The sequence below is a fragment of the Aquarana catesbeiana genome, linkage group LG01 (genome assembly GCF_042186555.1).
Source record: "Aquarana catesbeiana isolate 2022-GZ linkage group LG01, ASM4218655v1, whole genome shotgun sequence".
NCBI classification, from domain to species: Eukaryota; Metazoa; Chordata; class Amphibia; order Anura; family Ranidae; genus Aquarana; species Aquarana catesbeiana.
Genome location: NC_133324.1, coordinates 108969479 through 108982489, shown reverse-complemented (window position 1 = coordinate 108982489; position 13011 = coordinate 108969479). Strand labels below are relative to the sequence as shown.

Sequence of the window (13011 nt, the reverse complement as noted above, 5' to 3'; positions counted from 1 at the left end):
ATCAGTGTATCCACACAATTCCACCACAGTGATTGTTCGTCCTCAAAAGGAGTGCACACCACCACCAGTAAAAATGCGCGCTCACTCTCACGAGCTCTTTGCTCTTACTTCCTCTTCCCAGTCAATGGTGGGTAATCCAGATGGCTCTTTTCTTAATGGTAACTCAGCTCATTAAAATCCAAAGAAACGGATCATCTCCCAGCTTGGCTCAAGATTCCATGAGTTCAGGACATGTAAATAATAAGTATAGAGACCATAGTGTTCTCCGTATACAAATTTATTCAAAGCCCCCCAAACAGACAAGTTGCACTTACAAGATAAAAACTTTTAAAATCACATAAAAACCTCCAGAGTAGGACCCCCGTGTCCACATACACAGTGCCTGGCTGAACGTGACTATCAGCTCCTCCCTTCTAGACGCGTATCGGCCAATCACAGGCCTTCCTCAGTAGATCACAAGAAGAGTTTTTCATGTTTTATTTCTTCATTTTATGGACTATTCATTTATATGTAGGATTTATTTATTTTAGAGATTTGCACTTTATATTTATAATTTTACACATAGCGCTACATTTATTTACTATACATAATACAGAAGAAACTATTATCAGACAGAGTGGAGAGGGAAATCCCTCACAGTGGAAAATTTGCTCTTCACTGACAGCATTCAGACAACACTGAATTATGGCTGTGTATGTTTGGCAAAAAAAAAAGGATCACATATGAGTACATTGTTGGCAAAGAACAGAAGGATGTTAAGCAATTAAAAAACAAAACAATAAATCTATATTATCCTGATTGTAAGATTATACTAACCAGCTGTGTCTTCTTCCTGTCTTCCAGGCTGTCCTTCTATTCGGGGCACTCTTCCTTCTCCATGTACTGCATGCTCTTCCTAGCAGTAAGTATATTATGAAAACGACCTTCAAAAATATCTCTTTTAAAGCACATTTACAAGACAAATGTGTTCCACAAAAAAGACGTTATTCTGAGTGGTGGTGTATTTAAGGTGCTGGGAGAATTGCATCTTAAAGTGGAAATTTAATCAGATAATGAAGCAAATCAGCAGCATCCAGCGAGAAGAAACAGGAGCAATGCTGGGGGGCAATTTACATTACACACTCCTTTTGGTAGCATAATTAATAATATGGAATGTATGTTCCTTGCTAAAGAACATTATTTTTATCAAGTTGTTATGGATATAGTTTAAAGTGACCTTCCCACTATATTAAAAAACAAAAACAAAACAAAAGCAAAATCACCCTTTGAAGGGACACTATTACTTTACTAATGGGGGGACATGCCATTGACACACCCAGAAGTGTTGGATAGCAGCAGCAGGAATGAACATTACTGTCTGCCGGACTGATAATTATTCTTTTACAGGTTTTTGGCTGGTAATGCAATGAACTCCAAACACAAGGGGGGGTGGCTTGTCACATTACTTCTAGTGAAAATTGTTGTTTTAGGCCACCATACACACAGGTGTGCGGAGGAAGCAGCTGATGGGAGTCCCCCATGCCTGACACACGCTCCTCGATGTCCGGGGCAGACAAGTTCATTGAGCCAGATGGCTCATACAATTGTTTAGAGAAGCATTCACATGGCCGTGTGATGAGCAGGACCAGTGTCTGGCTCCCTACTGTTATGTTAGTGGATTTGTGTTTGCATCTACCCAATATGTCAACAGCTGAAAGACATGAGACCATCTGCCACACTGGTAAGGTAAATACAGGTGCAGAGCGGTGCACAGTAAATAACAGAGCGGGGATGACAAAGAAGCAGATCACCAACTGGAGAATAAAGCACAAAGCCAGCATGGACAACATTACAAGGCAATGTCTTGTGATATACAGAGCAGAATACTTTATTAATCCCATTGGGAAATTGTTACCACACAGACACACTTAAAGACAACACAAGATCACAACAATAGACTGAACAAGATGCAAAAACACAACAAAATTACCAACAGCCGCCATTAACACCAAATAACAAAATTAAAACTACACTACAAATAAAACATCCATACAATTAAAATACAACATAGAATAAATAACACAGATTATTAAAATAACAGGCAAACTACCAAATACAAATAATACACCACTTTCTCTAACACCACCCCAGATAATAACCACAATACAAACATGCTATAAAAAAACAACACAAAATCCTGATCATAAACAACCAGAATTAAATATTTACCTCCAGCCCTCAGAGAAAAGAATTACATATCTTGATCGCCACAGGCAAAAATGATTTCCTGTGGTGCATTGTGGGTGTAACAATCTGTCACTGATGGTACTCCGCAGACTGACCAGCGTATTGTGGAGTGGGTGGGAGGAGTTGTTCAAGATAGAACATAACTTGAACAACATTCTCTCCTCCAACACTGTTGTAAAAGACTCCAGTTCCAATCCAACATCACTAGCCTTGCGAATCAGTTTGTTGGACACGTCGGTTGGTGTTGGACACCCTAGGGCAGTGATGGTAAACCTGAGCACCCCAGATGTTTTGGAACTACATTTCCCATGATGCTCAATTACAGTGCAGAGTATCATGGGAAATATAGTTCCAAAACATCTGGGGTGCCAAGGTTTGCCATTGCTGCCCTAAGGCCTCATGTACACTGCTGCTGGTAAACGGACGTTTAGGAGCAGTTGGGCATTTTTTTCAATTGCTCCTGAACTCTCCTCTATGTAATCTTATCAGTACATGTACACAGGGTCGTTTCTAGGCAGTTGAGTTTAGAGGCCTTTTTTGGTAAGCAAAAAAATGAGTTCAGATGAGTTTAGAGGCATTTCAAGCGGCTAAACGTGGTAACTCGCGTTTCGTTTACAGGCGTTTTTCATTTCTGGCTATTTTGAAAAAAAAAACAAAAAACAAAAACTTTTTTTTTTCAAACGCTTCTAAACGCAAATGCGGCAAAATGTACGTTTTTAAGGTGGGTTGGTATCTGTCAAGTTAAATCGTTCAGGAGAGGTTGTAAAAACGTCCCGTGTACATTTAGCCTTAGACTGCTTCCCCAGCATGCCACTGCATACAGGAGAGCGCTGGCCGACAGACTCAAAAACATCTTCAGCATCATCCAGGAGATGTTAACCACTTCAGCCCTGGAAGAATTTACCCCCTTCCTAACCAGATCACATTTTGCCATACGGCACTGCGTCGCTTTAACTGACAATTGCGCGGTCGTGCGACATTGCACCCAAACAAAATTGACATCCTTTTTTCCCCACAAATGAAGCTTTCTTTTGGTGGTATTTGATCACCTCTGCGGTTTTATTTTTTGCGCTATAAAACAAAAAAAAAAAAAGATACAATTTTGAAAAAAAAAAAAGCATTATTATTTTTTACTATAATAAATATTCACAAAGAATATATTAAAAAACAAATTTCTTTCTCAATTTAGGCCGATATGTATTCTACATATTTTTGGTGAAGAGAAAAAAAAAAAAAAAAATCGCAATAAACGTATATTGATTGGTTTACGCAAAAGTTATAGTGTCTACAAAATAGGGGATAGATTTATGGCATTTTTATTATTTTTCTTTTTACTACTAATGGCGGTGATCTGTGATTTTTATCGTGACTGCGACATCGCAGCAGACACATCTGACATTTTTTTACACTATTTTGGGACCAGTGACGTTTATACAGCGACCAGTGCTATAAAAATTCACTGATTGTGTAAATTACACTGGCAGGGAAGGGGTTAAACACTAGAGGGGCGATCAAGTGGTTAAGTGTGTCCTAGGGAGTGATTCTAACTGTGGGGGGGATGGGCTCACTACAACATGACAGAGATCACTGCTCCCGATGACAGGGAGCAGTAGATCCCTGTCAAGTTGCTAGGCAGAACAGAGAAATGCCTTGTTTACATAGGAATCTCCCCGTTCTGCCGCTCTGGGTCACGATCGCAGGCCCCCAGCAGACAGAGTGCGCGGGACCAACGGGCTCGCTTACGGTGTACGCGTGATTCCACGATGCCGCGCCTTAAAGGGGACGTACAGTACACCCATTTGCGCAGCCGTGCCATTGTGCCGATGTACATCGTCATGCGCTGGTCAGCAAGCGATTAAAGGACCTCAGCCTCCTCAAAAAGTAGAGGCAGCTCTGGCCCTTCCTATAGAGCACCTCAGCGTTCTTGCTCCAGTCCGGCTTATTATCTATATGCACCCCCAGATACTTGTAACTCTCTACTACAGCCACTCCTCGGATAGAGATTGGGGTCACTGGTGGCTTCCTCTTTCTGAAATCCACAAGCAGCTCCCTTGTCCGTCACATTTAGATACAGATGAATAACCTCACACCATGTGACAAAGTTCTCCAACACAGTCCTACACTCAATCTCTCCCTTATCCTCAATACATCCCACTACCACAGAGTCATCAAAACTTCTGAAGATGGCAAGACTGTCTGGTATCTGAAATCAGTGGTGTAGACAGTAAAAAGAAAGATGTAGGCCAATCCATGTAACCACTGTGCATAGAGCTTTGGGGAAACTGATGGTTTGAGACAGTTGTCATCCAGTATTAGGTCTCATGAACAGGAGAACACTGACCCAAATGAACACAGACTCTCTCAGGGAATTAGTTCTTACACCTATACGTGGATTTTACAAGTACTGGTGTATACTGTACCTGTGAACAGCCATTCTGGGTGCAGAACAAAGCCAGGATTTTACATTGTATGCCTCTAATGCAAGCTTGTGCATGAGACCTTAAACAACAAAACAGTAACAAAATAACAAGCCTTTCCTCTTCACCAAACCCCAGTTCTCTCCTGTAAGGGATGGAGGCATGCCATAAGGGGCTTAGTTCACAAAGATAAGATTCTTTATTTTAGCAACGTATTTGAAGTCTTCAAAGGGTTGAATGTATTGGTCACAATCTGGAAATAAGGATTCCTCCTGGTGTGTCTATGGGTGGTCTCCATAAATGACACACAATTCTTATAAGGTTCTCTATACTCCCAGCTCGCAAGGTTTGCATGTGTGCATCAATGGATTGTTGTGGTACTGGCGGTGGTTAATGTTGTGGATATTGGAGAGCACTGCTGGTAAATGCAGATTTACTGGCGTCTGTGAGATGCAACCTTAACACGGCATGTCTCCTTATCATGCAACTTCCCAAAAAAAGTACTAATTCCCTTCCTGGTGGAGCTAAAACCTCAGCATCTCCATCACTTTGCCGCGCTCAGAGCCAAGGATTTTGCTGCCAGAAATCTGCTCACTGATGCTTTTAAGAGCTTGGAAAAAAATACCAAGAGATTTATCTATTTAAAGTGTTTTCATTATGGGGATAACAGGATTTCAGTTCTTAAGCGTGGAGTGGTATTATTGTACTGTTTACTATCACTCCAATTTATAATAATCAGAACAGAGAACGCTTGCCAAAACTAATAATCTGATGGTATATTTTACTTTTACCAATAACCAAAAGTCTACCTGATTTGTATAGAATTGGAATGGAATCTTATAGTAGGTCTTCACCCCGTGGCTTCTGAAAACCCATTCTATATACTTTTATGTAAGCTTCCAAAACTAGTTACCTGGCTTTCTATGACATGACTGAGTCACTGACCTGAAGGAATTTATAGTGCAAGTGAAATCAAGACCTCCTAATCTGCATATCTCTTCCAGGTGCATGACTCAGAAATGATGATCACTATGACAGTTTGTGGGTGGATGAGGGCCAAAAAAAAAAAAAAAAACATACCTTTACAATGGGTTCCCCTTACATACTGCAATATACAGAGTAAAAAGCAAATACCATTTTTTTTTTATACTGAAGCAGTGTCCCTCCAGCACTGCAACCTGTTCTGATGGCTACTTCTGTAAGACTCCCCATGTACAATACAGGGTTAAATAGCCTTATATTGTACACAAACCTGAGCCTCCATCCACAGACCAGAGTTTATAGGGGAGTCAAGTATCGCAACTTGCACTGCCCCCCCCCCCCCCAAGGCATAACAGCACAGACATCAACAAACACCCCCCCGGGTTTTTTTCCATCCTATTTCTGAAGTTAGGCTTTAAAATAGAATATCCACATTACAGAACGTCACAGCCAATATTGCAGTGATTGAATCGGACATGTTCTATTCAAACACTTTCCTTAGAGGTGTCCTGGGAGCTGATGCTGAGCTGTACCAACTGATTTATAGGCCCTAGTGTCCAGTAAAGGATCTTATTGTCTACATAAAGTTTAATGTTTGTTATGTGGCAATGAACCGATTAATGTAAATATTGTATATATGTAATGTATGTAAATGCTCCTATACAGTAGCACTTTATTATAAGTACTTACAGTTGCCTGAGAGCCCCATTAAAAATTTACCTAAAGCAGTTCCTTGGGATGGTGGCAACAATGCTGCACTACTCCTGAATTCAGAGCAGAGTTGCCACATTCAGGTACACTGTGTCTGTTTGCACTGCAGTGGGTTGAAAAAATTTTTTTTCAACCCACTGGCTATCAGTATTGTCACTGATAAACATGCCTAAGCTAGTCAATTAGTAATACAATTTATTGTAGTGCATTACCATACTTTGCCTTGTGGGGTGCTATTAACCTCCTTAGTGGTATTCCTGTGAATTTTCAGTACCAAAAGCGGTAACCCTGAGCCACACTCAGGATCCCATCGCAGGATCCAGGTATAGTTACTTCCCTTGTCCCCAGGATCCTGCGATGTCTCCCCGCTGTGTGCGGTGGCCGTGTCTCCGCTCGATTCATCACAGTGCCGAGCTCCGTTCCCTGCGAGCGTTGTGACGCTTGGGGACAGAGCACAGCGCCAAATTCAAAACGTTAAAAACACACAATACAGTAATGTAATCTGTAAGAATACAGTGTATCCCATTTCTTCACATCCCTTTTCTCCCTAGTGGTTTGTCCAGTGCCCTGCATGCAGTTTTATATTATAAATGCTGTTCTTTCTGCCTGGAGATTGTCCATAGCAACCAAAAAGCGTCCCTTTACATCAAAAGGGGTTTTAGACCAGCTAGAAAACAGCGATAATAAATTAGAATCACTTGCAGAATTGAGCGATAGTGATTTGTGGGAAAATCCGTCAAACACTGAAAGTAATGACAGCGACAATTCTGCACCTGAGCAAATTTCAGTGTGTTTGATTACATTATTGAATAATTTTTATCATTATTTGTTATAATTATTTATTAAATTATAATTAAAAGTTTTAAAATTTATCATACCCAGGATGTCTACTAGACTCTTGTTTGGACAGATTTAAGGGTTATTCCTAAGAATTACAAGCCTACAATATACAACGCCAAATTTCCATGCAAAACATTGTACCGCTTTGAGCATCAAAAATCTGACATCATCATACCACCAGGGAGGTTAAGAATCATGGCACTGCAACACAACAGAACGCATAATGCATGTTTTCACGTATTGCAGTAATGTGTGCTCTAACATTGCGTTATTGCAGGGCAATAGGTGAACGAAGGTTAAAATGGTGTAAACCTTGTGTGAGAAGAAGTGCTTGTAATAGCAGTTGGAGGCAGGCATGTGGAAAAAAAAAAAAAAAAAAATTATATAATTGTCTTTAAATTCCTTTCACGCATCTTCATGTCCCTTTTTTATATCTCTCTTCCAGCTGTATCTTCAGTCCCGAATGAGAGGAGATTGGGCCAGGCTTCTCCGTCCAACCATCCAATTTGGCCTTGTTGCGGTTTCCATTTATGTTGGTCTTTCTAGAGTATCGGACTACAAACACCACTGGAGTGACGTCCTCATTGGCCTCATCCAGGGAGCCATTGTGGCAGTCCTTATTGTAAGTGTATTACTGTGCCTAATGAGCTTCTAAAGGAAGTCCTACTCTGCAAGCTGCCTCAATGCTATATAGATTGTAAGCTAGCTTCCCTTACCATGGCATTACTATCATCACACGGCATACAAGACATAGTTGTGAATTTCTGTGCTTCTGTTAGGCTGGGTTCACATGCAGACGGATGCGGCTGACAACAGGGGTCCGTTTCAGGCCCGAATTTTTGCCTGAGCCAGGCACACTCTCCTGTCAGAGAATTGGATGCGGGGAAACCTGCATCCAATTCGCACTAGTTTGAACCCAGCCCTAATGTCAGAAGACCCGTCCATGTTGCCAAGGGCACTAGAAAAGAATGGGGTGGGTTCTACCTAACCACTTACCTATTGCGCACTTTTACCCCCTTCCTGCCCAAGCCAATTGTCAGCTTTCAGTGCTGTTGCACTTTGGATGGCAATTGCATGGTCATCCAACGCTGTACCCAAACACATTTTTTTTTTTTTTTTTTTTGAGATGGAGCTTTCTTTTGATGGTAATCACCACTAGGATTTTTATTTTTTGCTTAAAAAAAAAAAAACTCCAAAAACTTTCTCCTTCACTAATGTGTGCTGTTGGGGCTGCACTGATAATTGGTGCCCTGATTATCCGTGCAGATCCCCGTGTGAGGAAAACGCCGCTGATGTGCTCTCCTCACGCGCTGTCAGTGTGAGGAGAGGAGAGGAATGCCAATAACCAGTATTTCCTTATTTACATGTGAACAGCTGTGATTGGACACCGTTAATCGCATGGGTAAAAAGTCTCATCATCAGCAGTTTACCAGGATTGGTGGTGCGTGGTGTCTCAGGGACAAAGCGCACCACCGATCGACAAGCGTGTCGGTGGTTGTCATATGACATGCTCCTAGAACGAGAGTGCTGCCGCTCGCCTGTCGTTTGACTTGTTAGATCATCTATACTTACTTTTTTTACTTAAATATGAAAATATTGCATGTAAACATTCCCTAGGAGGACCTGGTTGCCTTGCACTTCATAAAATGTTTATATACACCCCTCAGAATGGCTCAGGGAACACCCCATAAAAGTAATATCCACCCGATTTTTTTTTTTTGCAGAAGCAGTAAAAAAAGTGCATAGCTTGTGTTCCCAGCATGTTCTAGATACACTGTATAATAGGACCCCCATATTACATATTTTCCTCAAAATAATGAAAAATTATATAAACACCGGTGTAGAAAAATGATCAAAAACCTACTTTCACATTAAAAACTATGAGTCAAACATGGGACCTGCGTATTCTAATCTACGGGTTTGTTCCAGTTCAGCAGCTAAATTAAGGCCAGAGACAGACTGGTGGCTTCACATATAGTATTTCCTGGTGCGAGTCACTTTTAATAAGCAAAGCTCTGAATCTTATTGGGGAAAGTTGCGGGCAAAAGGCATTTGCCTTCTGACACAAGACACCAAATCCAGGCCCAATTTAGCTTCTTCTCCCAAATTACCAGGTTTCACTTTTTAATTCCCCTCAATAATCCCTGGCTGCACTGGTAATGGCATCCAAATCTCCCCAATTACAAAGCTCTGATTAGGCAGCCATATTTGTTTATTACATATGAAGGCTTTGCCTCCAGTTTAGTATAAAAAGAAAAATTCCCAGCTCACTTACCAACCAGCCTGCAACAAACCGAATTGTCCGGTCTTAACAGTTCACATTAAACCAGGGGTTTAGTTTGAATACATAAGCTGCAGGGCCATTTCATAGACAGCCCAGTGTAGTGCAGTCCTAACTCTATACATTTTGAGAGTCTCCATAGTTGGAGCACATATACATTAATGGATAGATTGAGGGCAGGAATGCCTGGAGGGAGCCCATCCCTCCTTAAAAAGGTACAGGGGACAAACTGGACAGCCAGCACTAGCACAGTGGCAGAGAAGGTATCCCAGTGCACCCCCGTACCTATTAACCAAAGTACAAATGGCAACCACCCCAACCTATAACTGGCCTTTGGAGCCTCCAGTTTATTAAAGCTACAGGGAGACCACCTACAACCTACAATCTTCTGAAATACCTTCTGGGCAAAAAGAATACTAAAATGCAACATGTATGCTGTAAAAGAAAAAAAAAGTCGTAGTTTTCCTTTAACATTTTGTCTTGTATTGCACAGGTTGTGTACGTGTCAGATTTTTTCAAAGACAAGAAGAACAGCTTCAATCCCAAAGAGGAGGATTCACACACTACACTGCATGAGACATCAACCAACGGGAACCACTATGGAAGCAGCCACCAGCCATGAAGCCACTTCTGCCAGTATCCTGCTTTCACCACAAAGCATTGACACGAGTTCTGTTCTCTTAATTAGCCTTTAGGTCTAAACAACACAAGCAGTTTTAATTTCAAGCTGATTTAATCCACTGGTTGTTATGTGCTGTAAAGAAGATAACTGCCAGAAAGAGATTCAATGACTTTCTAGCACGAGACTAAATCTGCTTGTGTAGGTTAGTCCTTTGCCTTCAGTGCTGGAGACGCTGACCCTGCATGGCACTCTAGCACTTAAGCATGTGATCTGCATTTGTTGCCTGTACACCATGCCGGCAGCCATTCTGCAAGCTAAACAGCCATTGGTGAAAACACAGCCTGGCCACAGATGTCTCCACTGGAGAGGCTCTTGAATGTCAGCTCAGTATACATAATGACTCCCTGCGCTGTGTATAGGGGACTCATGCTATGGAATGCTGCTGCTATACCTGTCAGATGCCCACTTTGTATATAGTTATAAAGAACACCTTTTTATGTATAATGTTATAGCTTTAAAATTTTAAAATAAATGTGTTTAATGCTTTTATCAACTATACAGAGACACAATACAAGAAATGTGGTATTCAAATTGTAAATTTTTTTTTTTATTAAAATAGTGTGGTAATGGTATGTACAAACATGTAATATTGCTATGCACGAACATTGCTTGGTTCTGCAAACTGTAACACCAAAACAATAAAACAGTTTATATAAACAAGATCAGTCTTACATGGATGAATTTGTACAAACTTTAAAAGAAAGGTTTTGTTGGATCAAAACTGGCACTGAATCCCATAATCTCCGTTACAAATACAAGCTGGCAGCAAAAACAATGTCCCTCTTGATTTTTGTAATACCTGTGAGAGAAAGAAAACAAAAAACGGGTTTAACACATACACCTCTAGCTAAATCGTTAAATATACAGATGAACTTATATCTTTATATATCTATATAGAGAGATATATATCTCGATATAGAGATATAAATATATTACACACACATACATATACACTTTTTGGAAATTAAAAATGGAACAATACTCAGCTCCAGCGATGCAGCGTCCTCGAGCTTCCTGCCCAGCCGCTGACATCTTTGAGCTGACGGCTTCTGGGACTCAATCACCGGCCATTGTCATTGGCCAGGCGGGGATGACATCACTCCCGTCCATGTGCGGAAGTTCAGTCAGATTCAGCATTGCCGCATTTGTACAGTGATCTGTGTGTGTGTGTGGCTCACTGTACAAGGCCGGACAGGCAGGTAAGTAGCTTTAATGCAGACGCAACAAAGCATGTCTCTTATGCATTACAAATCCTGCCTGTCCACCAATTTTAATTTCCCAGCATAAAGTCATTTTTTTTTTTTGCTTGTACTCTACACATTTGTGTCAAGCTACAGGTTGCTAAACAGCATAAGGAAAGTGGCAATACTCCCCTGAGGCTGCGATTCTTCAGACTCAATTTTCATAGAAAAGCATTCCTACTGGCTACCTAATTTTTAACTTACAGATTGGCGTATAACATAAGGACATTGTTATGGTAACCAACAGTTGAGCAGAGAAAAGAATCCATCACATTTAAGAAATACAAAAGGTGTTTTTATTATATAATACGTGAAAATGTTCTTTAATTCTATAGATCAGGCCGTGTCCATTAAATTGTGCCAAAAGCAGATGTTGAAGTCACTGTAATGAACTTGTTGGAAAGCTTTAAAGGAAAACATTAATTTTGAAAAGGCGTTAATGGGATTAAAGCTCCCCTGTACTAGTGAACAAAAGGTGGAGCTATGTGAAAACTCTGCTAATTATAATCTGGAAATCACACATTAAAGAAAATGCCCAATGGGAGGTCTGGGCTACACCCAGCAATTACAATTTCTTTTTTATAGAGTTTATTTTGCTCTGCCTTTGGTGCCAGGAATAGGAAAGGCCACTTGAATCCATTTTGATTGTTTGTACATATTTTAGTGCCTATAGATGCAACTGGAATCGTCCATCACACACATTAGGTTGAAGTGGTGCTCCAGTCTCCTAAGCAATTTTTTGATAAATGCACCCCTGTAATTCTTACTGTCCTCATACTTGTAAATCTGTAATCTCTTGTAAACAGGCAGCGGCCATCAAGGATGTGGGCATCTGAAGCCCGCTCCTGTGTATTTCTGGGATTCGGTGCAGCTAGCTACCCAGCGTGTGCACCTCCAGATCTGGAGCCTGCAAAGTAATGACACTGCACAGTGCACTTTGTTGATTACAGGTTGCTTTGACAATGGCGGCATCAGCAGAAGTTCCCGCCCCATTGTTATGGCAACCTGTCAAACAGAGAACCCGGATTCTCATGATCGTACCCGCATTGAATGCCTTAAGAGTCCTGGGATCCCTGACATATCCTAGGAGTCAACGGGCCGGGCTGATGACGTAGTCACGCAGGTGGGCTGCGCTTGGAAGTTGCGGGAAAGACCAATTAAAAAAAAAAAAAAAAAAGATACTGTCTTTACAAATTTCACCATTTAAATATCCAAACAGTAAATCACTATGAGGGCACAATGGGGTAATTATGAAAAATTAGTGGAATTCCTCTTTAAGGCACTAATTTGCAAATTAAGAGAAATGCAGAAGCACCCAGAGTTGCCCCATGCATTCAGGGTCAAATGTCTGGAACACAGGTCTTTTGGATGCTGCAATTGTCCCTCCCGGGCGCACTAACAGAGGAACGCTCAGAAGCTAGACACCCCCTGTGTGCAAGGGGCCTTAAAGGCAAGCAGGATGGGGAAGAAAAGTTATGCAGCAATCCCCTCATGATATTAAAGTAGGGCAATGTGTTACTTATTCTCTTCTACAGCTGATTAAAGGACATTCAAGGAAAGGTTTTGTTGAAAAAAAAAAAAAGAAAATCCTTTTGCGACTTGAGATGCCACCTATTTTGTCAACTTGGGCAG

General features: G+C 41.1%; 2 protein-coding genes across 3 annotated transcripts in view; one reads left to right on the top strand and one right to left on the bottom strand.

The window, feature by feature from the left end:
• The window catches only part of PLPP1 (phospholipid phosphatase 1), a 135214-nt gene extending 124416 nt beyond the window's left edge, over positions 1 to 10798 (top strand). For both annotated transcript variants that reach the window (XM_073622794.1, XM_073622804.1), the window contains exons 4-6: positions 844 to 901; positions 7621 to 7797; positions 9950 to 10798. In XM_073622794.1, coding sequence (XP_073478895.1) covers positions 844 to 901; positions 7621 to 7797; positions 9950 to 10078 — 364 coding nt within the window. In that variant the 3' untranslated portion in view covers positions 10079 to 10798. The remainder of the gene's footprint in view (positions 1 to 843; positions 902 to 7620; positions 7798 to 9949) is intronic.
• The window catches only part of MTREX (Mtr4 exosome RNA helicase), a 138840-nt gene continuing 136485 nt past the window's right edge, over positions 10657 to 13011 (bottom strand). Inside the window, exon 27 of the mRNA XM_073622786.1 lies at positions 10657 to 10937. Coding sequence (XP_073478887.1) covers positions 10885 to 10937 — 53 coding nt within the window. The 3' untranslated portion in view covers positions 10657 to 10884. The remainder of the gene's footprint in view (positions 10938 to 13011) is intronic.